The sequence below is a fragment of the Lutra lutra genome, chromosome 3 (genome assembly GCF_902655055.1).
Source record: "Lutra lutra chromosome 3, mLutLut1.2, whole genome shotgun sequence".
Lineage (NCBI taxonomy): Eukaryota > Metazoa > Chordata > Mammalia > Carnivora > Mustelidae > Lutra > Lutra lutra.
Window position 1 is genome coordinate 190,274,028 of NC_062280.1, and position 27,508 is coordinate 190,301,535.

Sequence of the window (27,508 nt, forward strand, 5' to 3'; positions counted from 1 at the left end):
AAAGCACAGCAAAAGCATCCTATATAAGAACAGAGTAATATTGGATGTAAATAAAATAGAATTTCCTGATCAACAGATACTTAATTATGTTAAAAACAAACAGGTGTTTGTAGTAACACAGTTTTCCTAAAGCACCACGGATATCTAGAATGTATATTCTCTTTCCTTTTTTTTTTTTTAAATATTTTTTAAGGTTTTTCTTTTATTTTACTTATTTATTTGACAGAGAGAGAGATCACAAGCAAGCAGAGAGGCAGGCAGAGAGAGAGAAGGAAGCAGACTCCCCGCTGAGCAGAGAGCCCGATGTGGGGCTCGATCCCAGAACCCTGAGATCATGACCTGAGCCGAAGGCAGAGGCTTTACCCACGGAGCCCCCTTGGCGCCCCTATATTCTCTTTCTTGACACTCCATGTCCTTCACAAAATTTGTACAATTGATGTTACATTCCCAATGTACTGAGTGAAATACCATGTGAGAATTTTTTCCTCAAGTCTTTCTAAATCAGTTTAGTGAGTTTCAGGGTTATAAATAAAGGTTTCTTCTATTAACATCAACCAAAAGAGGAACATAATTGAGAGGTACGTGTATTCTGGGAGGTTTGAGTGGTAAAAACCAAGGGGTGTTGCATGGTGGAAATGTTAATCGGACACATACTCTGGAGGTATGAGTGTGCAGGTGTTCAAACGGTATTGCTCTGCCAGGTTTTAGGTGACAAACACGGGAATGCTCTGTGGCTCAACGAAAGAGAGTGCTCAGTTCAGCGAAGAAATCAGAAAGTGGTGGAGGAAGCACCAAGGTAAGCGTTTTCCCTAATGACCGTTCAGAATGGAGCGTTTTGTTTAGTGGACTTCTTTCCCATTTTATTGGCTGAAACTGCTTCAGCAGCGATTCGTGGGATTGTCATGGTAGAGTCTATTAGTGAGTATTTTTGTAATCAAGAATTCGTCACTCAGTCTTCCTCAGTCCTTCAGTGCATGACACGTGAGAGACTACTTGGGGAAAAAAGGGGGGTTTGTTAGAGGAGAGAGTTGGGTGGATAGCCAGCTATGACTTCCATGAGCTTCTAGGTAGTCGGGACCCTGCTGGTGTTTCTGGGCTTGCTGAATGTCTGGGGATACATACCTTCTAGGATCTTCTGTTGGTGAAGTCTTCATAAAATTGATCCTGAAGTTTTGAATTTATCCTACCTTCAAAGCATGGATTTTAGGAATTCCCTGATTTATCAGTTTTGAGTTCTTCTCCAAGTTCCCTTTAGACTGTGTTTAGTGTAGCAGTTTCATGGAACTTCATTTCTAATTTGATGCTAGGTTGATATTTGTATATATTGTAGTTGGCTCTGCATTCTTAAAAGTCCCCCAGTTGAATCTACGTTGTTATTTTTTATAATCAGGTGATAAGGAGGGTAGCCAGTTGTAATTTAGTCCTGCCAGTGTGCCTTGATATGTATGTATAATTTCTTTTTTTTTTTTAAAGATTTTATTTATTTATTTGACAGAGAGAAATCACAAGTAGGCAGAGAGGCAGACAGAGAGAGAGGGGGAAGCAGGCTCCCCGCTGAGCAGAGAGCCCGATGCGGGGCTCGATCCCAGGACACTGGGATCATGACCTTAGCCGAAGGCAGCGGCTTAACCCACTGAGCCACCCAGGCGCCCCTGTATTTATAATTTCTATAAAGAGTAGGTGTGAATATGAGTGAATTTTAAAATTATAGGGTAATGGTCCAAAGCAAGCCCTGCTTTAATTATATTGGGTTTTAAACATATAGTATGGTGTGGTAGTTTTAAAACATGGTTCCCAAGTTTTTTGCCACTTCTCTTGATGATGAGCGGAGGTAGGGATCTTTGTATACCCTCCCTTGATTCTGTGCTCCGAGAATAGACTGCATAGGAGCGATGCTGTGTGCAGGCCTTACGAAGCTGCCAGCTTCCATTTCCTGCCCCTTGGGGAACTCAGCTTGAAATCCAGTCACTGGGCGGTGAAGAACAGCCCACTGCAGCGTACGTGGGGCATGACCCTACCTCATGGCCCAACACCAGGATGTAAGGGGAAGGAAGAAGAAAAGGCAAAAGGAATGTTGTACCTGTATGTTTAAGGAAGGGCCCCAGAACCTACAAGTGCTGATTCCTTGGTGGTGATCTGAAGTTAGGGACTTCGCTAGGGAGGTTGGGAAATGTCTTTTCAAAATGAAGTAATCATGTACTCTGCTAAAATTCTAGTTGTGTGGAAGCAGGGTACATTGGTGGTGGAACAGGATTATCTGTGACACACCACTTCTATAGTTTTGTGTCGTCTTCTTATTCCGTCCAATGTAATTAACTTTTTCTTTTTAAACCCATTCAGGTTTTACCTGCGATAAAAATCTTTCACAGACTGGGAACCTTGAACTATTATTTTGTTTCCTCTTTCTCTAGAAATAAAGTCTTTCATACGAACTCATCTATTAATTGAGAGAAAAAGGAAACTTTAAAGCAGTAGGGACAAAAACAAAAAACAAACCCCCAAATGAGAACTGGTCATTAATAGTGACTTGTTAGGTATTTGTATATTATTATTTGTAAAATCTTAAATAAGTGGAATATTCAGTTTTCAGTTTCTAGAATAGGAATTTACTGCTGTGTTTTGAGTGCCGTGATGAGGTCACTTACAGCTCTGAGTGTTACTAGCAGAGTTTATGACAAGAGAAAGGACAAGGTCAGATAGTACAAAAATAGTTTTACTCCAGTGTCTTTGAGATTCTCCAAATATTATGATGTTAATTTTGGGGTTCGTTCTTTTTTTTTTGGTATTAATTTTGTCAGTTATCATTGAAATGTCATCTATGCCTGTATCCATTAGGTTGATGCAGAACTGTCGTTTATGATAGGTAAATAAGATTCAGAATACCTAAGTTCAGTGATTAATCCTAAACCAAAAGGGGGACACGGTTAGGAGGTACACTTCCCACTCGTGAAGTATTCATGCCTCCCCCTCCCCCAGTCCAACCTGAAATCTAGTCAGGGTTCTAGGTCTAGCCAGCAGTTTATGGAAAATAGAAATATAATGCAGATGTTAAAATGGTGTGCAACTCTGGGATTGAACCCAGATTGTGAGAAATGAGAGGAAAAGGAGCAGATCCTTATCTTAGAGAAAGGGGATGAGAGCATTACAAGTTAAAAGAACTGTAAAGATGTAAAAATAAATAAGCGAATGGAGTGGCTGGACCTTATTTGAGTTCTGACTCAATGATGTTACCTGAAAAAAATGGAAATGATCAGGGAGATTTGAATACTAACTGGATATTAAATGCCATTAAGAAGTTCTGACTAATGTTTTAAGTGTAATTATGTTACAAATGTTAATAGAAACAGATATGGAAGTTTCTGTAGATGAAATGATATCTAATTTGGGATTTGATTTAAAATAAAATTTGTAAAAAACAAAAAACAGAAAACAGGTGGGCCTGGTTGAAAAGAAGATGTGCGGTGTAGACAAGACCGGCTGTGTATTAATAATTGTTCCACGTGGGAACCAGGTGCAGAGAAGTTTATTGTGCTCTTCCATAATAAAGATTCTATAAAAATCACCTAAACCTTGATCCATAAGGTTTAATCCATGAAGAGAAAAGTAATCAATGTTCTATTTCTTAGAGCCTTTCTTGCATAGAAGCAAAATATGTGAAAATACACAAATATTCTTTTTTTTTTTAGGGTTTATTGAAGACATTTGAGCTTTTTTTGCCTGCTGGAGGGTAATTTGGTATCGTGAAACCAGAGTTTTGAGGATTCACTAGATGTACAGTCAGTTCTTATCACAGAGTCACTGCGAGCCCTGAATGAGCGAATACATAGGGGAAGTATGGAGTTAGTTCCGTGAGCCTCTAGTCAGGACGTTTTAATCAGTAGGTAACCCCGATGAAAACATCCTGACATACCCTTGTTTTATCTATGTTTCTGTTGAAAGCTGCCTTACTTAGTGCGTGTTGTTCATTCATTACTGAACTCCCCGTCCCGGTCAGGGCTTGCCTGATGGCAGCTCATCCAGCACATGTGTTCTCCCTAAGGCCTGTCTCCCAGCTTGAGCTTAGGGAAGTTCTGAATGTAGATGTTAAGTTCTACTGGTTGAAACAACTACTTGTGCTAAAATGGATGGAAATCGCACCATCATGTGGAAAGTTCACATGTTAGTTTTATAAAAATCTGAAGCTTATTTAAACATGTTAGGCTTGATAATACAAAAAGCCTGTGTTATAAACATATGTAAAGCATATGGTATAAAATCTTAAATTGATACAGATGATCGCATTTGAGTAGCCTTTAAGAAAAAAATTTTTTTTTTAAATTTATTTATTTGACAGAGATTACAAGTAGGCAGAGAGGCAGGCAGAGAGAGAGGAGGAAGCAGGCTCCCCGTTGAGTAGAGAGCCTGATGCAGGGCTCGATCCCAGGACCCTGAGACCATGACCCGAGTTGAAGGCAGAAGCTTTAACCCACTCAGCTACCCAGGGGCCCCACCTTTAAGAAAATTTTTATATGCTGCATGCAAGAGGTGACTTTTGTTCAAAATGTTGATTACTCTTTCTGCGTTCGTAGCATTTTTCTGGATTCGGAGACTCGAAGAGCAATGGGAGAACAAGCTGTAGCTCTTGCCAAAGCAGTGAAATATTCCTCTGCTGGGACCGTGGAATTCCTTGTGGACTCAAAGAAGAATTTTTATTTCTTGGAAATGAATACGAGACTCCAGGTAACTTTTTCATTCCTCACCTGGCCTCTTTACTTTCCCCTTCCTCTCCCACTCGTTTTTGTTTTTATGAAAGTCAAAAGTCCACCTTCATAAAGTGTTAAATAAAGAGACCATATTTTTATGCTTGTGTTGGGAATGACTGGTAAGTATCAGGTCGTTTAATGGTCAGTGTCTAGCCCTTCTGCCTCCTCACTGTTACCACTCCCTCCTGGAAATTCCACTTTGGTCCTTTCACACCTCTCTTGATGACTTTTCTCAGTCAGGGGTTCATGTGCTATTAGGAGAACTGCCGTTAGATGTGATAAGCAGAAGGGATTCCGCGCTTCCAGATCTCTGAAGGGATGGAGGACGGAACAGCACCTAGAGTGACTTACAGAAATGGCACTCAGAACTCTGCCCCTCAGCCTGGCTTCTAGAGGAGCTGCCCCTGCCCTGGGGCCGGGGCTGGGACGTCCAACAGCAGCTCCGGAACTGTTGACTTAGGGATGTGCTCCCTCTGCTCCAACCAAGGGCTCTGGAGGACTCGTGACTTTCCTTCCTTCTTGCCCTTTTCCTTTTATTTAAGTTGTAAACTATAGACACATACAGAAAAGTCCATAAAACACAAAAACGCACGTGAACGTCAAGTGGCTCTACGAGTCCCCACTGCCGGCACTTCTTACCGCCCCAGCTGTCAGCCGCTTCTCCCTCTACGCGCTCCTCATCCTTCCTCCTAGAGCCCTGTGCTGTTCTGACTTCTAAATGCTTGCATGTCTGTATCGTTTTTCCTTTTAATTATGCACACCTAAGCAATATGTAATTGTACTTGTTTTTCAACCTTTAAATCAGGGGGATCGTGTAATACGCAGTTTTCTCTACCTTGCTTTTTTCGACATTTTGCTATAAGATTACGCTGTGGGGCTGGTTTTCATTTATTATGGCAGGATTTACGGTATCTGGACGCATTCGAAAGCAGTATTGTAAATATTTGTAGAGTTTAAGTTATTGTTCAAAACTTACGATACTTGTGTTTGAGATCACTTCCTTAGCCTATAATTTATTGGTGTGAATATCTTTAGGAGTGACAGAATTTTGTCTTTTAGAGATTGATTTGATTTTGATTAAAATTAGTCCTTATAACAAAGAATATCTAATTAGATAATTAGCTGGGAAATTGTTTTTGATTAAAATGGAGACTTTATTATGCCACGATGGGAATACTAGTTTGTAATATGATTCTGAAGGCAATTGAGAGTGACTATAAGACATTTGTATTTTATTCCACACAAAAGAGCTACTAGATTGTTTAATTAGGGTACTTAGCAGAATTTACAGAAGTAATAACCAGTACTGTTTTTAGGACACTTTATTACTATGTTCGTGTGTGTGTGTGTTTGTTTCTGGTTTATCTATCTCAACCCATAAGCTTTTCTGAGTTTGTACCATTGTTGGTTTTGGTAAAGACCTCTGGAAGTTTGGATTTATATCAAATAATGCTATGCAGTTGGTCAAAATCATTAGATACTTAGGTTTACGTTTTATATCTTGGATGGTTGTCAGCAAGTTATGTTGTATACTTTCAAAAAAAGTATAAATGAATTTAAAGAAAAAATTAATTTCAAGAAGAGATTCATTTTATTATATCTGATAGTACCTCATTTTATGCTGGTTAATATCACACTTGGATTCATTTGTGTCTCCCATTTAATGTTTTAATATTTCTTTACTGTGCATAGATTTCCAGTGACCATAATCCTATCAGTTACCAGATAAATTAATTTTGATTTTCTAGAAGCATCTATGTGATGGGGGGATATTTGGTGGTAGAGGCTGTGACCGAATGGGAGCGTGATTAAAGAACTTTGGATTTCATTGTATTCAGAAAGCCATTCTTAAATATTTCAAAGACTTCTGATATTTAAATAACTCAAATGTTCTTTTAATAGTAGATTTTCTTTTTCAAATTTTTTTACTAACGTTAAATTATAATACTTAAGGCACATTTGCCAAATTCTTTATCTTCTCAGATATATGTTATCTCTAATTAGTGTTTCATTTTGAGCCTGGAGAGCTATAATTTTCTGTGTTCTTTTTTTGTTTTTTCCTTCCTTGAAATATCTTGATTGAACTGTCACTTTTTCCAGCTTCAAAAGTTATATACTTTTTTCTGGTAACAGAAATATGAGTAGCATCTTTACTTTGCTTGGTATTTTTTTTAAGAGCGAAATTTGAAATACAAGTTTCTTCTTAAAGAGATGGAACACTGAGAAAGTCACCAGGTTTGGTGTATGGATACTTACTTGTTGACTGGTTTTGTTCTCAGTCTGGTTAAAATTTATTTATGAGAATTATTTATGCTGTCCTTATTTATGCTGTCCTTATATATGTTTTTTTGTGTTCACAGCTGTTGGTTTTCTGTTTCTTACTGATAAAATTCAAGTGTTTCTGCCTTACAGGTCCCTTTTCACTGTGTCTTGCATCCTCCCCTCAGAGTCCTCTTTCCTGCCAGTGCCATTCTTGATGCACTAGTTAGGAGAGACTCCTTTCTTTCCTGAGTATGCCGTTCCGTTTGACCTCTGTGTGCCTTTATATGTTACTCCTTTTGCTCGAAATGTTCTCTTCATTTTCTGTCCTAGAAGCTCACATACATACCCACCCACACATACATATCTGTGTCTGTGTCACCTGTTTCCTTCCTTCTGCTTAGGAAAGGTGGGTAGGGAGTTGGGGAAATACGCTACCAAAAATCGTAATTTTGTTAAAATGCTATTTTAATTAACTAAATTATATGTAGTTTTGCTTGAATAATTTGTTTCTTATTGGATGATAAAACTAAGAATTGGCAATGTTTGGTAAAAAAGAGAAAAGAAAAGAAATCCAAACATTTCAAAACCGTATACAACGGAAAAGTAACTCTCCATACCACATTTTATCACAACCATTTGATTTTCCTCAAGAGGCAACTGTTTTACCTAACAGTGTGTCTTTTTTTTTTTTTTTAAGATTTTATTTATTTATTTGACAGAGAGATCACAAGTAGGCAGAGAGGCAGGCAGAGGGGGAGGGGGAAGCAGGCTCCCCGCTGAGCAGAGAGCCCGATGCGGGGCTCGATCCCAGGACCCTGAGATCATGACTTGAGCCAAAGGCAGAGGCTTAACCCACTGAGCCACTCAGGCGCCCCAGTAGTGTGTCTTTGTAATGTTCCACACTTAACTTAAAGCATTGTCTTCTTCATTTTTATGATTTTTAATACTCAGTTGTAGATGTAATCCTGTAATTTCACCGGTTTCCCATTGGCAATTTTCCCAGTATTTTGCTATCGCAAATATTGGCAATTATGAATGACCCTTTATATGATGATTTTGCACATGTGGAAGTAGAATTTCTGGGGGAAACATGAATTTTAATAATTTAGTTAAGTATTATTAGTGCCTTTTACTCCCTGGCCAAAAGGATCTTTGACTGCTGGTCTTTTTCTGATAGTGAGAAATAATACATCATTTTCATTTTCCTTCTTATGAGTGAGGTTTAATTTTTCTTCATAGATTAACATTTCATTTTCTTTGAATTGGCCATTAGCTCCTTTGCCCTTTGGGTTTTCTTATTAAAGGTGTCATTTTTTTTTAAGCAGTTAGCTATTTGTGGTACCATGAAGAAGCGATGCTCCCTGAATATTTTTCACATTTCTACAGAGTCGTTAAGATAGAGTGTGCTGGAGAGAGAGTCTAATTTTTCCTTAGAGCCATTTGTTGATGTTCCCCTTCTCACCTCAGAAAGATAGATGTACATTCCAGAGCCAGGTTTGCTCGCACGCCCATGCTTCCCCTCCACTGCCGCCCTCTCCCCCAAAATAGAGGAAGGGCAAATAAAGCAGCAACTCTTACATAAGCTCTGAGTTTAATAGTTTTGGGTTTCCTCTCCTGTGCTTCTTACCTGCTGCGTGCACAGGGAATCAAATTGCCCCGCATGGAAATGAGGTGTGGGGAATAATGGTAAGATGTTCTGTGAGTAAGTAATTGGTTTCTTCTCCCATCCACAAGCCATTTCCTGGTAAGATTATCAAATAAATGTAGATTAAAAAAACACCAAACTCAGATGTGATTTATTTTTCCTTCACCTGTTGCCTTTTTGACTTTGTATATTGTTTTTTCTTTCTATTTAGAAATTTTTTGTTTTTAAATCTTACAGTTGAATTTTAAATCTCTTATTTCTGGTGTTAAAACATACTTAGGCTTTTCCTACACATTCATAAATTAAACATTTTTCTTTCATGTTTTCTGTTAGTACTTATTGCATCATTCCTGGTGAAATTTTCATTCCATCTGGAATTTGATTTGATTTTTTAATTTAAAAAATGGCTACCTGACTGTCACAACCATTACTGAATAATCGTTCTTTTATGTAGTAATTAGAAATCATCTTAATTATATACTGAACTCCTATGTGTTCAGATCTGTTTATTTGACTGTTTTCTTTTTTTAACCTGGCTGTTTAATCATGTGCTAGTACCACACTCTTTCAGGTGTTATATCTCTGTGTTATAACACAGTATCCAGCAGGACTGTTCCTTTCTCATTACTCTTATTTTTCCATATGATGTTTTAGAATTAGCTTATTTCATTTATATTTAACCAAAGAAAAAGAGATTAAAAATGATGAAATTGCTGAAGCATTTGATAAATGTTTCTAATTTTCCACAAATAGTAATTCCTTAAAGATGTTCTTAATACTAAGAAAAATGGTTATTAAAACCATTTATATTTTTGTCATCATACTTCTTCATACTCCAGTTTGAGAGAATGTAGTGTTTCCCTTTTACAGAAATGAATGGAAATTGGCATATTTATATTTAATCCTGCTGTCTTTTCCCCTAACTCTTCATTTTACTATTTTTATTATTAGTTTTGTATTACTGTAACATGACTTTTCTTTAGGCCTGGCTTTTCTAGTGTCTTCCCGGTTTGTGTTTTAAGTTGTTTTCATGGTCACCATCCGCATCTCACCGTAGCTCTGGGATTAATCGGTTCTTCATTTTGATTCATCTTAAGGTTGGGTGGTTCTTCTGTTTCTTTTTAAAATCAAGAACTTACTTTTGAGAGGTATCTGTGGGTAAAGTCTGTTCTGAGTTCTTAGATGGGTGATAAGCTTATCTTTGTAACTGATGAATTTTCACCTGGTAATGAAATCATGGGGTTTAGAACAATTGAATTGGTATGTTCCTGGCCTTTTGATCCAATAGCAACCCTTGAGTAGCTACTAAAACCCACCAAAAAAGGAGAAAAAAAAAACAACAACAGAAAAAGGAGAAGCGAGAAATCCCTAGGGGAAGGCTCTTTAAACTGATAGTGTGGGGAGCTTTGGGCAGGGAACAGCCAGTGCTGCCAGGGAGGGAGGGAGAGGGAGGAGGAAAGCTCTTGCTGATCCTCTACTTTTGTTTAGGGACATTTATTGCCTCCCTCTCACAAGGGATATTAGTATTGATGGCTGTGACCAGTTTAAATTAATTTAGTTGATTCTTTTAATATTTTTTGTATCTTTTTAATCAGTGCATGTATATGGGTCTTTTCCCTTTTCCACTTTCTTCTGTCAGCTTCCCACCCTGCCACACCCACTGCACAATTGCACACTTCCGGTCTTCCTGCTGCTACTCTGTCATGATTTGGGTGAGCTCAGTGTTTGGGATTTTATTATGATCACAGTGTGAATGCTATTCACAGCAGTCCTCTTGTCACCTAAGATTACTTTCACTTTCCTGAACCTTTTTTTTTTTTTAACCACTAAAAATGATCTTTGTTTAGTTTTCAGTGTGTCTATCCCTGATTTATCCACAAACTTGTCCCATGTTTGAATATATTCAGGTACATTGAGTTTTCTGTCAATTTTGTCTTTTTGTAGAAATATTTGTTTGTTTCTTTTTTAACCTTCTAGTCTATACTGGTTGCCTTCTACTTTTGTATTTTGACTTTTTAGCTGAGATTTCCCTGCTTTGTCCTGAATATTCCTTAAACAACTCTTTTGTGGATGTCTTTTTTCTTAGATTTTTGTCATGCATACTGTGGTTTATTCCCCCTTTTCCTGGGATATATCTGTAAGTAACTTCCTGAGAATGAGTTCCCAGGAGCTAAATTATATGAGAATTAACATGAGTGCAGATGACTCTCTTAACTTATTGTGAAAAAAAAACCCCAATAGTTTTTCTTGTGGTATAATCTGCAAATTGTAACATTTATCTGTTTTATCTAGCTAGCTTGCTAGCTTTCTTTGAATCTTTTTTTTTTTTTTTTTTTAAAGATTAGAGAATGAGAGCCCACAAGCAGAAGAAGGGGAGGCGGTGCAGAGAATCTCAAACAGACTCTCTGCAGAGTACAGAGCCTGGGTGGGGGGTGGGGCTTGATCCCAGGACCTTGAGATCATGACCTGAGCTGAAACCAGGAGTCAGATGCTCAACCAACTGAGTCACCCAAGTGCCTCACATTCATCCATTTTAAGTAGACAAATGCAATAGACTTGATGTGTTTTTTTGTTTTTTAAAGATTTTATTTATTTATTTGACAGATCACAAGTAGGCAGAGAGGCACGCAGAGAGAGAGGAGGAAGCAGGCTTCCTGCCGAGCAGAGAGCCCGATGCGGGGCTCGATCCCAGGACCCTGGGATCATGACCCGAGCCGAAGGCAGAGGCTTTAACCCACTGAGCCACCCAGGCGCCCCTAGACTTGATGTTTGTATCCCTCCCAAACTCATATGTTAAAACATAAATTCCAAGGTGATGGTATTTGGAGGTGGGGCTTTAGGAAGGTGATTAGGTTATGAGGATGGAGCCCTCATGAGTGGAATTTGTGAACTCATGAAGACACTCCAGAGAGAAACCTTATCCCTTCTATTACGAGTGAGTGAGAAGACTGCCATCTGTGACCTAGGAAGTGACTCCTGCAAGACATTGAATTGGCTGGCACCTTGATCTTGGACTTTCCAGTCTGAGTATTGCAGGAAATAAATTTCTATTTTTTATAAGCCACCCAGTTCATGTTATTCTGTTCTAGCAGCTCAAATGGAAGAAGACCATAAATCAGTGATTTTAGTTAATACACAGAGTTGCTAACAGCAGAATCACAGAATAGAACATTTGCATTACCCATAAAGATACCTGTGCACATTAATAATAATAGTCCTTCCCTTTTTTATTTCTTTAATTTTCTTAAAGATTTTATTTATTTAACAGACAGAAATCACAAGTAGCCAGAGAGGCAGGCAGAGAGAGAGGGGAAGCGGGCTCCCTGCTGAGCAGAGAGCCTGATGTGGGGCTCAGTCCCAAGACCCTGGGATCATGACCTGAACTGAAGGCAGAGGCTTTAACCCACTGAGCCACCAAGGCGCCCCAGTCCTTCCCTTTTTTCCATCTCTATTCCCAAGCAATTGTTAATTTACTTTCTGTTTTTATATCAGCCTTTTCTGGACATGCTGTATATATGAAATCAAACAATATGTAGTCGTTTGTGTTTGACTTAGCATAATGCTTTTGAGGTTTATTTATGCTGTAATGCACAGTAATCCATTCTTTTTTATTTCTGAGTGGAATTCCATTGTGTGGATGTCATATATTTTACTTATCTACTTACAAGTTGGTGAATATCTGAATTGTTTCTCCCTTTGGCTGTTAGGGATAATGCTGTTGTGAAGATTGACATGTAAGTCTTCGGACAATTTGTTTCATTTCTCTTAGGTAGATACATAGAGTGGAATTGTTGGGGGTGTGGTAAATTATGAAACTGTCCAACTGTTTCCCAGTTGGTGCATCATTTAATGTTTCTGTGAATAAGGTGTTAAGAGTTTAGTTTCTCCACATTTCTATATCCTCCTGAACAGTTCTTTTTTTAATTGCTTTTTTATGATAGCCGTTCCAGTGGATACTTAGTGCTCTCTTATTGTGGTTTTAATTTGCATCTTCCTAATGCTTCATGATAACAGATCTCTCTTCTGTGCTTGTTTGGTCAGTCATAGATCTCCTGTGGTCGCAGGGTCGAATGTCATTCTTTGCCTAGTTTTGAATTGGTTCAACCTCTTATTGAGCTTTAAGAATTCTTTATACATTCTTGATACAGATATGCGGTTTGTAGATATTTTCTCCTAACCTGTGACTTATCTGTTTTCTTTACCCTTTTCCTTATCTATTTATTTTATTTATTTATTTATTTTTGGCTTATCTTTTTCTTAATGGTATCCTTTGAAGCACAAAAGTTTTTATTGATAAAGTCCAATTTACCACATTTTTTCCCCCATTTATGTATTGTGTTTTTGGTGTCATACCTAAGTAATCTTTGTCTAACCCAAGGTCACAAAGACTTTCTCCTAAAATTTCCTTTAGAGTTTTGCGTATAGTATTCTGGATTGGAAATAACTCCTTTAGCATTTTGAAGGCTTTTTTTTTTTTTTTTTTGTGCATTCTTCTAGTTTTGACTTTTGATAATGAGATGTATTTTGATTCTTGATAGTTTGTTTAAAGTTTTTTTTTTTTCCCCACCTAGAAATTTGTAAGTTCTTATCTTTATCTCTAGTTGTATCCAAAACTGCTGGTGGTCTACCAATTACTAGTAAGAAAAATTGCTTTTTTCTTTTAGTTTATTAACATTATAGCCTCTTGAGATAATTTTGCTCTACGTTCCTGGAATAAATTTTAATTAGACCTAACGATTTTCCTTTTGTCATTTTACTGGATTATAATATAATGATTTACAGTTTTTACTTTTTAAAATACTGTCTTTACCAGATTTGAGTAATAAAGTTATATGTATTTTTTTAAGCTAACTGGGAATAGTGTATAGGTAGGAATAGGCATTATCTGTTCCTTAAATATTAAAACTCAGATGTGAATCCATTTGTACTGGTATCTTTCTTAATAGTAGGTCTTTTTTTTTTTAAAGATTTTATTTATTTATTTGACAGAGAGAGTACACAAGCAAGGGGAGCAGGAGAGGGAGAAGCAGGCTCTGCCCTAAGCAGGCAGCCCACTGTGGGGGTTGATCCCAGGATCCTGGGATCATGACTTGAGCCGAAGGCAGTCATTTAAACAACTGAGCCACTCAGATGCCCCTCTGTTGTAGATATTTTTTAAAAAAGATTTTTATTTATTTATTTGACAGAGATTACAAGTAGGCAGAGTGGCAGGCGGAGAGAGAGAGAAAGGAAGGCAGGCTCCCCGGTGAGCAGAGAGCCCGATGCGGGGCTCCGTCCCAAGACCCTGAGATCATGACCTGAGCCAAAGGCAGAGGCTCAACCCACTGAGCCACCCAGGCGGCCCCCCGTTGTAGATTTTTAAACATTGCTCTAATCTCTTCTGTGGTATACTTCCAGTATTTTGAGGCAATACAAATCAAGGTGTTTGAGGGTTATTGATTGTTTTATTCATATTCCTCTAGATTTCTTTCTTTTTAAATTGGATCTGTTTGATTTAGAGATACATGAAGTTTTTATCATAATTAAAAAAATAGCCTTTATTTCTCAGAGCAATTTTAGGTTTACAGAAAAATGAGAAGTAAGTTCAAAGTGTTTCCATATACCATCCACTCTTACTTCCCCATTAGTAACAGGTTGTCTTAGTATGGTATATACAACTGATGAAATTGAAAATGTTGAAATAATTATTGATGCAGTATTATAAATATTGATATAAATGTTGATACAGTGTTATTAGTTCAAGTCCATAGTTTGCATTAGGGTTCATTCTAGGTGTTGTACATTCTGTGGGTTTTGACAAATGTATGATGACCTGTATCTACCATTTGGTATCATGCAGAGTATTCTCAGTGGCCTAAAAATTCTTGGATTCAAGACCTCTTTGCATTTCTTTCCTTGGCCTTTTCCCCCTCTTTCCTTTCTTCCTTCTTTTTCTTCTTCCCTCTGTGTGTCCTTTTTTTGGTCCCTTTGACATGTGGTAATCTTCAAACATACAGAGGTACTAAGAGTAGGAAGTTTCATGTCCCATGAGACTGTAACCTTTCTTCATGTTTACATTGCCAGGATTGTTTTATGCATACCTTCTTTTCCTTTTGGCACTTTTAGCTGGAGTATTTTAACAAAAGTTTCAGACATTATGTAATTTCATCTATTGCTACTTCAGTGTATGTCTGTATTCATTATACAAGCTTTCCTTGCATTTTAAATATTTGCATATTTACCTATAAAATAATTCAATATGTATAGGTTTATGACTATTCTATGTGAATTGTATACCTTTTATCATTACATAACATCTTCGTCTTGTTCAAAGATTTTAATTTTAAATTCCAGCTTGAATCCTATCATGTTGCGGTTCCTTCCTTTTGTTTTACTTGCTTGTTTTATTTCAAAGCCTTCTTTATCACTTGTTTTGTGTTTCTTAAAGTTTAAATGAAAAAAGAACCAATCTGACACTCTTTCTTTTTGTATGAAAGTTTTGTCCTTGTAATTTTAAATACTTGATTTTATTTCATCTTTACTTGTATTTCAGTATTCCTTTTTTCCTGTTTTCCCCTTTTTTATTTGTTGCTTGAATTAAATTGCTAATTACTCTTGTTTCCCATTGGTAGATTGGAAATTTTCTTATCCTTTAACATTATATTTATGTTCATCTTCCTGTTTAGACTGGCATTTTCAAATTAATACTTGTAAAGAAGTTCTGATTGCCCCAGCTTTCCAACACTGAAGATTCTCGGAGATCATCTCAGACCTCTAGGCTGTATTTGGATTTCCCTTGTAGTTGATCTCTTCTGGTTTCCAGACTTGCTTTTCGCTTGTGTGTACACAGGTTTCTCATTTCTGTATCTTCTCTCTTTCCCTTCTTTGAGAGTACTGCCCTAGTTCATTGGTTTCATTAGCATTTTTTCATAATGTTTCCTCAGCTGGAATCTGTGGAGGCTATGCTTGAAAATGCCACATCCTCAAATATATTTCTTTAGTTTGAAGGGGAATGGTATTTTGATTCTAGGATTCTTGGGTTTCTATTTTTCTTTCAGTAGTTGATACACTCGCCTGTTTTCTGGCTTCTAGTATTAAGTCTGAGGTCATTCTAATTAGTCTTCCATTATATCTAAAGTATTCTTGTTGTCTGAAAGGTGGTCCAGTTTCCTCTGGATCGTTGGAACTCGGGCTTTTTTTTTTTTTTTTTCTTTTTTCTTTTTTCGGTCTCCACCAGGACATGCCTAGGTATGTGTTTATGTCCATAAATTCTGCCTTTTACTCTGGGTATTCTTTGAAGTGTACAGATATAAGTGTTTCTTCATTTCAGAGAACGTTTCTTCTGTTAACTGTTTTCCTTTTTCTCATTTCCTTTTCTCTATTCATACTCTCCTTTGGGAATTCCTTTTATTGTGCATTAGGTGTACTGGACAAGCCCTCTGAAGCTTGTGTCTTCTTGCTCATGATTACTCTCATTTTGTATTTGTGTTTTGTTTTTTGAGGTTAGTTCTTTATGTTGCTCTTCCAGGCTACTAATTTGAGTTCTAATGGTGATCGTCTTCTCCTTAAAGTAATCAACCAGACTGCATAATTGGGAAATCATGTTATTTTATCCCAGAAAGTCTCCTTTCGTATGGGGGTATGTGTGCATGTATTGATACTCTTGAAGTTTCTACGTGCCCAGTTACTTTTTGGGTGCATTCCCAACTACCCCCCCCCCCCCGCCCCCGCCCCAATCCTCAACTGCTTTGTTTCTCTTGGTGTCTATAGTCATTATTCTGAATGTAGCCCTGTCTCTGGTGGATAAGCCACCTGCCGTGGTTTTACTGTGGTTGATTTGGGTTCGGTACTGAGTGCTGTTTGGTATGATATTCAAAGTGGCAGCAGTCCTTCGAGGGGTTGGAGATACAGCCGTATCTGCCGCTGAGGTCAAGAAGAGCGTGTATCTTGGAACATTGACTTCATCTTAAGGGCAGAGTCTAGCTAATATATATTGACTACTTGGACTTCTTAGCAAAATGACAAGGGACTCTTGGAGCCTTTGACTGTTTTCAGGCCGCATGGATCTCTGCAGGCCAAGCTGTCTCCCTGACTTCTTTCACATCTTTCCCTGGAGATCTCTGAAGCTGGCCTCTGGGTTGCCCCCAGTCCATGAGAGCCAAGAGCTCCTTACTTGTGATTGGCTCTCACTTTCCCCCAGATGTCCCCGTTTGCAATATCGTGTGTCACTCACTCAGTCTGGGGGAATAGAGACTGTGGGATTTGGAGTGGAGAGGGGGTGAACCATGCTGGTTTTGCCATCTTCTCAAAGCAGAAATATTTAACCAGGGTTATCTGGGTGTCATTAATTAGCTTTGGGGGAGTCTGTGGACCCTCTGAAATTGGGTACATGCTTTTCTAGAGAGAAATTTAGTGAGGTTCTAGACCTTAAAATGATTCAGAACAACCAGAGCTGATGAATGGGGAACTCCTTTAGTCATCGTTTTCATTAATTGCAACCATCCCTATTTTGACTTAGTGCAAGTAAATCCTAGCTCTACTCCTTCCTAGTTGTTTGACTATAAGAAAGTTCCTTAACTTTGCTGTGCCTCACTGTCCTCATCTATAAAGTGACAGTAACTGTAGTAAGTACTTTATAGGATTGTGAGCATTAACTGAGTTAATTCATTTATTTATTTATTTTTAAATTCTTTTTTTTTTTTTAAGATTTTATTTATTTATTTGACAGACAGAGATCACAGATAGGGAGAGAGGGAGGGAAGCAGGCTCCCTGCTGAGCAGAGAGCCTGATGCGGGGCTCGATCCCAGGACCCTGGGATCATGACCTGAGCCGAAGGCAGAGGCTTTAACCCACTGAGCCACCCAGGTGCCCCGAGTTAATTCATTTAAAAATGCTCAGAAAAGTGCCTGGTTTAGACTGAGCACTCATTCTTCTTCCTGACTATGAGAATCTCACCAGTAATATTCCACATGCCATGTTTGTTAAATATTGGTTAACATGTTTACTTTTACTGTTGTCATTATTAATAAAGCTTGCCAGTAGTCATTTTTTTTCAGATGGCAAACTGAGCTATAAATTAATAACTTTCTTTTATTTTTCTTGTCAGTTAACTGCAAAATTATTGTTATGAATGAACAAACATACTTGCAATAAACAACTTTGAAAGACATCTTTTTATCATAAGGGTGTCTGTGTAAGAGTCTAAGAGAAAAATGGAGATAGAAGTCTTCTAAAATTGAAACTGATAGGTAAAAGTGTTAAATTCATAAGCTGTTTCTGCTTGGACCCTTGTCTTAAGATTAATGTTAGGACCCTCACAAATTTCCAAATTCGTGTGTGTGTGTGTGTGTGTGTGTGTGTGTGTGATCATTTCCAAATGTAGGTTATGATTAGATTTTAGTTATTTGGAAAAACAGCCTTTTTGTAGTCTTACAAAGATTATAAGCATTGGAACACTCTCAAGTAAGTAGAGAGGAATAACATCTTATTGTAGTTAATAGCCCAAGTGTGGTCATATTGCTGTTGCATATCCTTAAGAACAGAGCTGAATTTCCCACCTTTGTTAGACCTTTGTCAGTTGCTTATATATGATTGTCACAGTGAAGAAGGAATCTACTTTTGCGATGGGATAGAAGAAAAAGTGCTATGAAATTGTTAAAATTCTATGGCAACCAGACGTCCCCATCAGATAATCCTGTACCATGTGGGATCTTTATATTCCAGAAGAATTTAGAAACTCTAAATTGATTCTTACCCTCTACTGTTTCACCTATTTGAAAATTAAGAATTATTGCAACCCATATTCTGGTTTCTTTGAGTTGACTGTAACTGAACAAATACCATGTTCTATTTTCAGAGTTGGAGCATTGATTGAAAGAATAATTGAGAGGAGAAATTATAGAGAAATGGATTTGTGACTAATTCGTAAAACTGCTTTCTTGCCAGAAGGGGCATTTTAGATTTGGGCAGAAGTTGACTTTTTCGATTATTTTTGAAGTCACAGAGGCCAAGATTCTCAAACTGGGTTAAGTAAGCCAGAACTGGGATGTTCTGGAATATTCAATGCCAGTATCCTAGGAAACTGAGAATACAAAGCAGGGTATATTAAACTTTCCCTTAATATTTATTGAGTCTTATTAGAAAGTGAAGGAAAGAAGTTTTTATGACATGATGTGAATAGGTAAAATTGTCAGATACTTTCAGTTAGGTTTTTGTTTTAAAGTGTGTTGTAAACTATTTTGGGTCTTTGAGTTCTGTACTCTTACCTAGATTTTAATTTTTCAAATTTGTTCCTGTATTAGTTTCCTAGAACTGCCATAACAACATACACAGACAAGGTAGCTTAATCAACAGAAGCTTACTTTCTCACAGTTCTGGTGACTAGGAGTCTAAAATGAAGACATTTGCAGGGTTGCTTTCTTCTGGAGCCCCCTCTCTTTGGCCTGCAGATGGCCATCATCCCCCTGTGTCTTCACACGGTCTGTCTGCTGTTCTGTGGTGTTGTCTGTGTCCTAATCTCTTCTTTTAAGGACATTAGTCATATTGGATTAGGGCCCATCCTAATTACCTCATTTTAACTTAATTGCCTCTTTAAAGACCCTATCCCCAAATACAGTCAAATTCAGAAGTACTAGGGGTTAGGGTTTAAACATAGGAATTGGGGAGGGTGGAACCCAGTTCAGCCCATAAACAGCTTCCTTACCCTTTCTTCATCTGATTATTTGTGTTGGGGTCAACAGGGAAGCTCTGTAAATAGAATCTGTTCAGTTTCCACTGCCACCCTTGAACATAGCCATTATTTTCAAGGTGAGTTTACAGGAATGGTATGTTGGGGCCTTTTTCCCAATGTGCTTTTTATCTTTGAGTCCTGTGGATCAAAATCTAATAACTTTAGATCTTTATTTTGAAATCCTGTATTCTCGGGAGGTGGAGCTTCAGAATCTTAATAGGTAAATGTTAGATTCTGTTCTGGACAAAGCAGTTCTCTGAACTGAAAGAGCAGAACCAAAAATAATGGCATCCGTTACCCTTTCGGGCTGGAATAACAACAAACTGAATGGAGACCTGTTACTGCCAGATACCATTATGGAACTCAGTTTTACGTAACAGGACAACTGCCGTGTAATTCAATAGATCATCACATCTGAACTGCTCTGCTGAGTTGAGTTGAACACTTTCTGCTTACCATAGGTAGCTTTCACAAATCAAGCCTTGTTAATACATGTCAGTTTAGACATGGTGTATTTAATAAAGATGTTATCTAAAATCATATTAATTTAAAATAACATTATTTGGATATTAAATATTCTTAATATTCGCTCACCATATACCTCTTGTTTGTATCTCCTTTGCCTTCCCTATAAAATTACAGTGGAATGTTGAGGAACAAGTTCATGCATTTGGAGGGGTTTTGTAAATTTCAGTGCCATTTGGATGTTAGTTACAGCCTGTTTGTTGGGTCTTCTAGCTTTGGAGACAGCTTCTGCTTTGACTGGGCATTTGGGCCACCATTCAGCAGTAGACAGGTACAGCCAAATATTCTTCCATTTAAGGAACTTCCAGTCCTTCTCATCACCGTCCTTCTCTGTTAATGGCCAAGTTTACACATTCATGTTCCGTCTGACTTCTCTCCACACTTTTTGTGACTTTTTTTTCTCTTTGGAACTTCCCTCAGTGTTAATTTTCATTGGAAGTTAACTTAAGTATATAATTAGAATTTACCTGAATCTTGCTCCCCTGGAGGAAAACTTGCCTGTCACCTAGTTACCTGTTCTTAAAATCTTAGGAATTATTAGGTAAATAAACACAAAATATTTGCAACTTTAAGTCAGAGAAAACCTATTGAATGAATTATCTGCTGTTTATTACTTTTATTTAACACAGTAGATTTTGAAGAGAAAATATTGATCAAATTGGATTATTTTTAATTGAAGATAAAATGATCAAATCAGTTATCTTTATTTTGGTAATAGTTTATTATATGTAAAAACAAACTAGTGATGTTGCTTTAATTACTATTAACTTTTATGTGAAATTATTTCAGATGTAGAGAAAAATTGGAGAATGTTACAAAGATGTTCTGAACACCTTTGCCTAATATTTACGTTTGCTTTATCTGTTTTATCTGTGTCTCTCTTCTTTACCTGAAACATTCCAGAGTAAACTGCAGGCCTGGTGATCCTTTACTCCTGAAAATGTTTGTATTTCCTAAAAATAGGAAAATTATTTTACATTAACACAGTCCCGTTATCAAGATCAGGATATTAACATTTACATATACCTATCATCCAGTCTAGAGGTCATGTTCAGATTTCACCAGTTGTTCCATTAATGTCTTTTATAGTAAAAGAAACACATTTTCAGATTTGGGATCCTATATTACATTTACTTGTCATACCTCTTTCTTTCCATTGAGAACAGTTCCTTAGTCTTTTATTTTACTTATTTTGGAGCGGGGGTCAACTATGGTCTTTACATTTTTTCAGGAGCACAGGCCCTTTACATTGTAGAATATCTCTCATTTTGCATTTGTCTGTTTTATCGTGATTGTGTCGAGTCCGTGCTCACTGCAAGTATTCTACAGGGAATGTTTTGTGCTTCTCTGAGCACCACACCGGAGAAGCATGATGTCTGTTCACGCCATTACTGCTGAGGTTCGTTTGGTTAAGGTGGTGTCTCTCACATTTCTTTACTGTAGAGTTACCACTGTTCCCTTTGTTGTCAATAAAGTATCTTATCGGGAGATACTTTGAGACTGGAAATGTCTCATTATACTTTCATCTACTAGTTGTAGATATTTCCTAGTTCGTATTTAGTGAGGAATAAGTCTAAAGATTACAATGGCAATGGCAGACACAATGCCAGAAAGATATGTTTTTCTAAGTTCATCACTTTGACGTTTTGAAAGCAAAACCAGATTTACCTCACTGTTGCATTTGATAAACTCAGTTATTTATTTTTTGAGGTAAATACATTTAAAGCAACAAATACATGTGAAAACAGTAGCAAGAGGTCTAAACACAAACACTGATACTAGTGATAGCTTGATGGTGATCAAGAAGACAAAACTAAGTTAAAATAACAAATGAATTAATAAAAAGTTGGACGTTTGTGGCCATCTAATATAGGCATGTAGAACTATATATACCCACTGTCGCATGATTGTGTGTGATTGTATTCCATAATACGACCTTTCATGATTGTAGTTGTCTGCACCTGTTCGAACAAAAGACTCGTGGAAAGATAGAGGCATTTCCAGCACAGACTGATCAGCTACTGATAGATCTGCAGAGTGCACAGTCTTTGTCTTTGAGAGTTCGGAAATTCTGACTTGGGGCACCTGGGTGTCTCATGGGTTAAAGCCTCTGCCTTTAGCTCAGGTCATGATCCCAGGGTCCTGGAATTGAGACCCGAATCAGGCTCTCTGGTCAGCGGGGAGCCTGCTTCCCCCTCTCTCTCTGCTTGCCTCTCTGCCTATTTGTGATCTCTGTCAAATAAATAAATAAATAAAATTTTTAAAAAAAATTTAAAAAAATAAAAAGAAATTCTGACTTGTTTTGGGCTCTTCTTTTCTTTCTCTCTTCCTTTCTTTGTGGCTGGGGGTGAGGGTTAGGTCTTTTGTTGACTAAATCATAAGACTTATCTATTAGAATGTCAACATACTGATCTTCAAGTACAGAATCATATTATTTGGTGTATCCCTTATTCATACGCTTCTTGGAACTATCACCCATTTCTATTGGGTAAAAACTATATAATGTATGAAGCCAAGTTTTCAGAAATTTGTTTGGTGAGGATAGTCACAATAAGGGAATTCAGTTTTGTATTTTGAATGTTTAAGGCATCGTTTCTAAAAGTGTGTTCCGTGGAATTCTCAACCCATAAGGGTATCCCGTAGAAGGGGGAGTGTGTGGTTAAGTAGGCACTGTAGGATACCCTCCTCTTGAGAATCCCAAAGCATAGTATCTCATTAAGGAGTCTGAGGAGTCTTTCTTAAAAGTACATGTTTAATGTAGTTGAAGTCAATGTTTTCCAAATAGAAGTGACACAGAAACCTTGTTGTTGTTTTTTTTTTTTTTTCCCCTCCACATGACAGCCTTCAGAATACATGTTTAGTGGCAATAGACTTGTGTGGATTTTTCCTCCAGATGGAACAAGACAAACCCTGAGCCTACCAGACAGCCGTCTTTGACTCTCGTTCTTTGTGTATCCTTTCTTTCCAGGTGGCTACCTCCATTTTCCAGTGGTCCTCCCTCCCTCCCTCCCTCCCTTTCTCCTTCTCTTTCTTTCTTTTCTTTTTTCTCCTTTTAAAGATATTTGTAAAACTTCTGTTGAATTATATTTTGGCCTGGGAGCTGTTTTGTCTCTTTGTATATCTCTGTTTTAATCTCTTAAGTATTGAGTTTGACTTGCAGAGGGGACCTGTTTCCGAATTCTCAGAAATGGCGCTGTACATGGTTATTTAAACAATGTTATGCCTACAAGATTCCTGGTGATAATAGTGCAGGGTCTAAAGGAAATGTTTCACACCATCCAGTTGAATAACTTCAGAATTTTACTAAAATGTGTTTAGAAAGATTTCTTTAACAATATATGAACCTAAGTGGATATATTTTTTAAATTCTGCAAGTAATCATCTTGCCTTTAGCAGCTAGTTATTATTCTAGTTATCTACTTCATTATTTTATTTTGAAATGCTTGCAGCTCACTAATTTAGATGGTGAAATGTGCTGTTTCTGTTCTATAATTCTAAGTTGTGGTTAAGTGGGTCCATTTTTGGATTCCATTCAATAATGGGTCTAATGTACTTTTTTCTTACATGGTTACAGAGAAGTCTTCCAAGGCAAAACAGAGCCTTACAATGAATTTATATCTTTAAACTTTTATAATACTGTGCTTTATAGAAGACAACAGCTCATAATTATGTATCTGTTTATGTTTACTACATTTTAAAAAAGCTTATTATTATTATTATTTAGTAATGTCCACACCCAGTGTGGGGCTTAAACTCATGATCCTTAGATCAAAGGTTGCATGCTGCACTGACTGAGCCGGCCAATTTACTACATGTTTTTATATACATTTTTCCTTGAGAATAGGAAGGTCGTACCATCTCTGGAGTGACCTCAATTCCAACCCTGCCTCTACCATTTACTGTAGGTGTGGCTCTGGATTTGCTGCTCATTTACTCTTTCACTATTTATTTATTTGCCTAATGTATCGTGCATACTTTTTTTTAGAAGGAGTTAATCATAGATTAGAGTTAAATCATTCACTGAACTTTAAATTTTTTTTTAACCTAATGAAGTGTGTGAATAGTATTGATACAAAGCCCTTGGCACACAGTAGGCACACTTTGAATAGAGTGGTAAGATGTTTTCTCACACGAAATTTGTTTCTGGCAATAATAGATATGCTTAACACTTGTTCCTTTCTTTTTATATTTGTCATATGGAATCTTGTTTCTCAAAAAACTATAGCTTGCCTTCAAAAATTTATTTTTTGAACTATCTAATAAGATCTTTATTTAGTGTCACATTTATTTTACAAAGGGTAGATGCTTATTTTAGTGATGATTTGTCATTAAAATTATGTCAAAATGTCTTAAAATGTTGTTGAAACTGTAAACAAACTCCTAACACACACAGAGCTAATTATGGATGCCATCTGTTTATTTTTACAAAGCTTTTTTTTTTTTTAAGACCATGGCATTGTCTACTTATGATAAGCTTCAAGATTATTATAATGACTAAGTCCTGTCCTTCAATTAGTGTAGTTGAAGATGGGAAGACATGTCTTTTGTTCATTGACCTTTTCTCGTTTCAGAGTGTATGGAATTAGACACGTCACGATAAAGAGACTGTTACGAAGTGCATTTAGAACATGCTTAATTTTTATAAGAGAAGAAATCGGTATTAAAACAGGATATGTGGCTGAGCTTATATTTAAATATCTAAAACTTACGCAGGGATTTCAGTGACAGATCATCTGCTCTTTATCAGTGCCATAAGTGCCCTTCTTTTAGCTTTGTTAAGTTTAGGAACTTGTAAACAATCAAATTCATAATGCTGTGTATCCCTGTTAGTATCCCTATATGCCAGTGCATGTTTTTGTACGTGTGTGTCCCGTGTGTGGGTATGGAAGGCCTGGGATCCCCATGACAGCATCATCCAAGGTAGTTATCAGCAATTTGCTGAGAGAGCAGAGTGATTTCACTGGCTCCGTTTTGCTATTGTGCGTGCTCAGCACTCCCCATGTAAGTCTGAAGGGAAAACAACCTGCAGGATCCATCTGCTCCTTTCTGCTACGCTGCACTGATGGAAGAGTACGCTAATCTGGTTGCTTGTCAGGACAGGTTAGTGAAAGCATGAGCCTGGGTGAGACTCGGTTCGCCTCGTGCTTTGAAAGATCCTAAGCTGCCTCTGTGGGTGCCATGCTAAGTGTAGCAGAATAGCTTGATTATCTGCCATACGGAGGATTGCAGCTAAATACCTATTTTTGGACAGGAAGTAGTTTCAAAATTGAGAGTGTTAAACCTGGCCAGATGACATCTAATGAAAAATGGAGACAAGTAATACAGAGAGTTTACAAATACTTTTTAGGTGTTTCTTTTAAAAAAGTCATGCCTGATATAGCTTGTGTTTAATTTTATTCTTTTGGTTTTGTAGTTCATTGTGATTGTGAAATATAATTAACCTTATTTTACCTAGAAGTTGTTGAACTTGTTCTTGCTTATTTCTGTTTGCCTTTTCCCACACCTATTGATGGGCTCATATCGGCCTTGCAGGTTGAGCATCCCGTCACAGAATGCATTACCGGCCTGGACCTCGTCCAAGAAATGATCCGTGTTGCCAAGGGTTACCCTCTCAGGCACAAACAAGCTGATATTCCCATCAATGGCTGGGCAGTCGAATGTCGGGTTTATGCTGAGGTAAAAGGAATGATGTTGAGAGGAAGCATGGTGGTTGTGTCCCAAAGTCATGGGACCAGGTAGAGCTGGACGGAACGTGAAGTTAGGATTTCAAGAACTGGTGTCGAGTGTGTGCTTATGTAATAAAGAATCCAACTGCGACAAAGGGTAGATAGTTTTGAGGTAATTCAAAGTAGTTTTAAAAGATTGAGTTTAATTAAGTTCCATGTATTTTTTCTGCATGGGAAAAATAGCTCCCAGTCAGTTTAAGAGGCAACAAAGCATTTGTTAAATGTTCTTGCTTTTGCTAAATATTCAGTATGCTTGAAGGGACTGCAGTTTTTGTTTTGTTTGCTTGTTTTCAAATCCCATTTGAAATAAACAGAAGCATTTATTTTTGTGTTTTTGTTTGTTTTGGATTTTAGGCCCCACCCTGGGCTTTTTGGTTTTTAGAGCCCACCCTGGGTGCACACAAGTTGTTAATTCAGTACTTAAATTTTTGCAAGTTTGTTTTCTAATAATTTTGTCCCTTATGATTACATGAAAGTAACAATTAAAATTTAAATTGCAAAGCTTTATTCATGATTTTAATTATGGCTCTTACTCCTAAACTGTCAGTCCAGTACTTTTATACTATTTTATAACTGTATTAATCATCAGATAATAAAGCAGTCAACATCTGAGAAGCCTTTTTTCAAGTGATTAAAATAATTCAAGGAAACATGTATACTATGTTTTACTTTTAGAACTCGAAGTTTGTCAAAACAAAAAGTAAATTACTAGTATCTGTGTCTAAGAATACTGGAAATTGTTTTCCAGTGTTTTTTAAGGATACTGAGAATATACTTGGCTTGGTTATTCTTGCTTTTTATTATATTTTAAGTGGCATTATTGGGACACTGAACTTACTTAGTATTTATTCTGATGATCCAAGCTATTTACAAGTGGAGCACATGCAAAGTTTCTTTCAGGTCTTTATCTGAAGAACCAAAATTCTCCAGTTTTACCATATGTGAACTGTTTTGAGGGTAAGAAAAACAAGTATCTTTAGTGCACCACAGTTGTTCTGAACTGGGGGATGTTTTGATGTAGCGCCTAGGTTATTTTATTTTTGCCTGAAGCGTTCTAAGAAGATTTATAAAATGTTGGAATTTTACCAGTTTCAATAAAGTATGACTAAGGTCAGGCTAAATTCTGCTTACAGTTCTGTTTGATTTTTAAATACTTGTCTAAGTAGTCTAGAGTGAGTATAAGACAGTAATATTCTGAAATCTGTGATTTGGTAAATACTGTATGTTGAAAATAGATCTATAAATGCTTCTTCATTGTATAAATATTTAACCTTACTCTGCTGATTTATATTTCAAAGACTGCTTCCTTTTCTTTGAACTTTCAGGACCCCTACAAGTCCTTTGGCTTACCGTCCATTGGGAGATTGTCTCAGTACGAAGAACCAATACATCTACCTGGTGTAAGTCATTAAGCTGTAATACCAAGTGAGGGGGTAAAACCTTGATTTATGTCATACTTTTATGTTAAAGCATGTCATCACTGAAGGGTGTAAATTGAAGGACAAGTGGAATTCCTGGGGAATGACAGTTTTTTGTTGTTTTTAAAAAGATATTTTGTACTTTGTGATATGTAGGAAAGTCGGAATTCACTTCACAGGGTACGTCCAGAGACATCTGACTTGTAAATAAATGATAGTTTACAATGTTCCCAATTCTTTTGAGAATTGTACTGAAAAAGATCACAGAACCCTAAGAATGGGAAATGACTTTTCTGTATTACACTTTAATCTTTTCCCTAAATCTAATCTAGCTTCCCTGTATAGTGAGATGTCAAAAATTCAAGTACAAAATCAGCCCCTTAATGGAAACGGATTAAGGAGAACAAAGTGTGCCTCATCCTAGGAAGTGTCATGGACTTTAAGAAGTACATATTTGCACCAGTTAAAGAAAAGTGATCAC

The 27,508-nt window shown here is 37.1% G+C and overlaps 1 protein-coding gene across 1 annotated transcript in view; it reads left to right on the forward strand.

Annotated features, from left to right (window-relative positions):
• The window catches only part of PCCA (propionyl-CoA carboxylase subunit alpha), a 405,781-nt gene that overhangs the window by 162,843 nt on the left and 215,430 nt on the right, over window positions 1-27,508 (forward strand). The window contains exons 11-14 of the mRNA XM_047720325.1: window positions 702-796; window positions 4,569-4,719; window positions 25,416-25,559; window positions 26,935-27,009. Of these exons, the coding sequence (XP_047576281.1) occupies window positions 702-796; window positions 4,569-4,719; window positions 25,416-25,559; window positions 26,935-27,009 (465 nt within the window). The remainder of the gene's footprint in view (window positions 1-701; window positions 797-4,568; window positions 4,720-25,415; window positions 25,560-26,934; window positions 27,010-27,508) is intronic.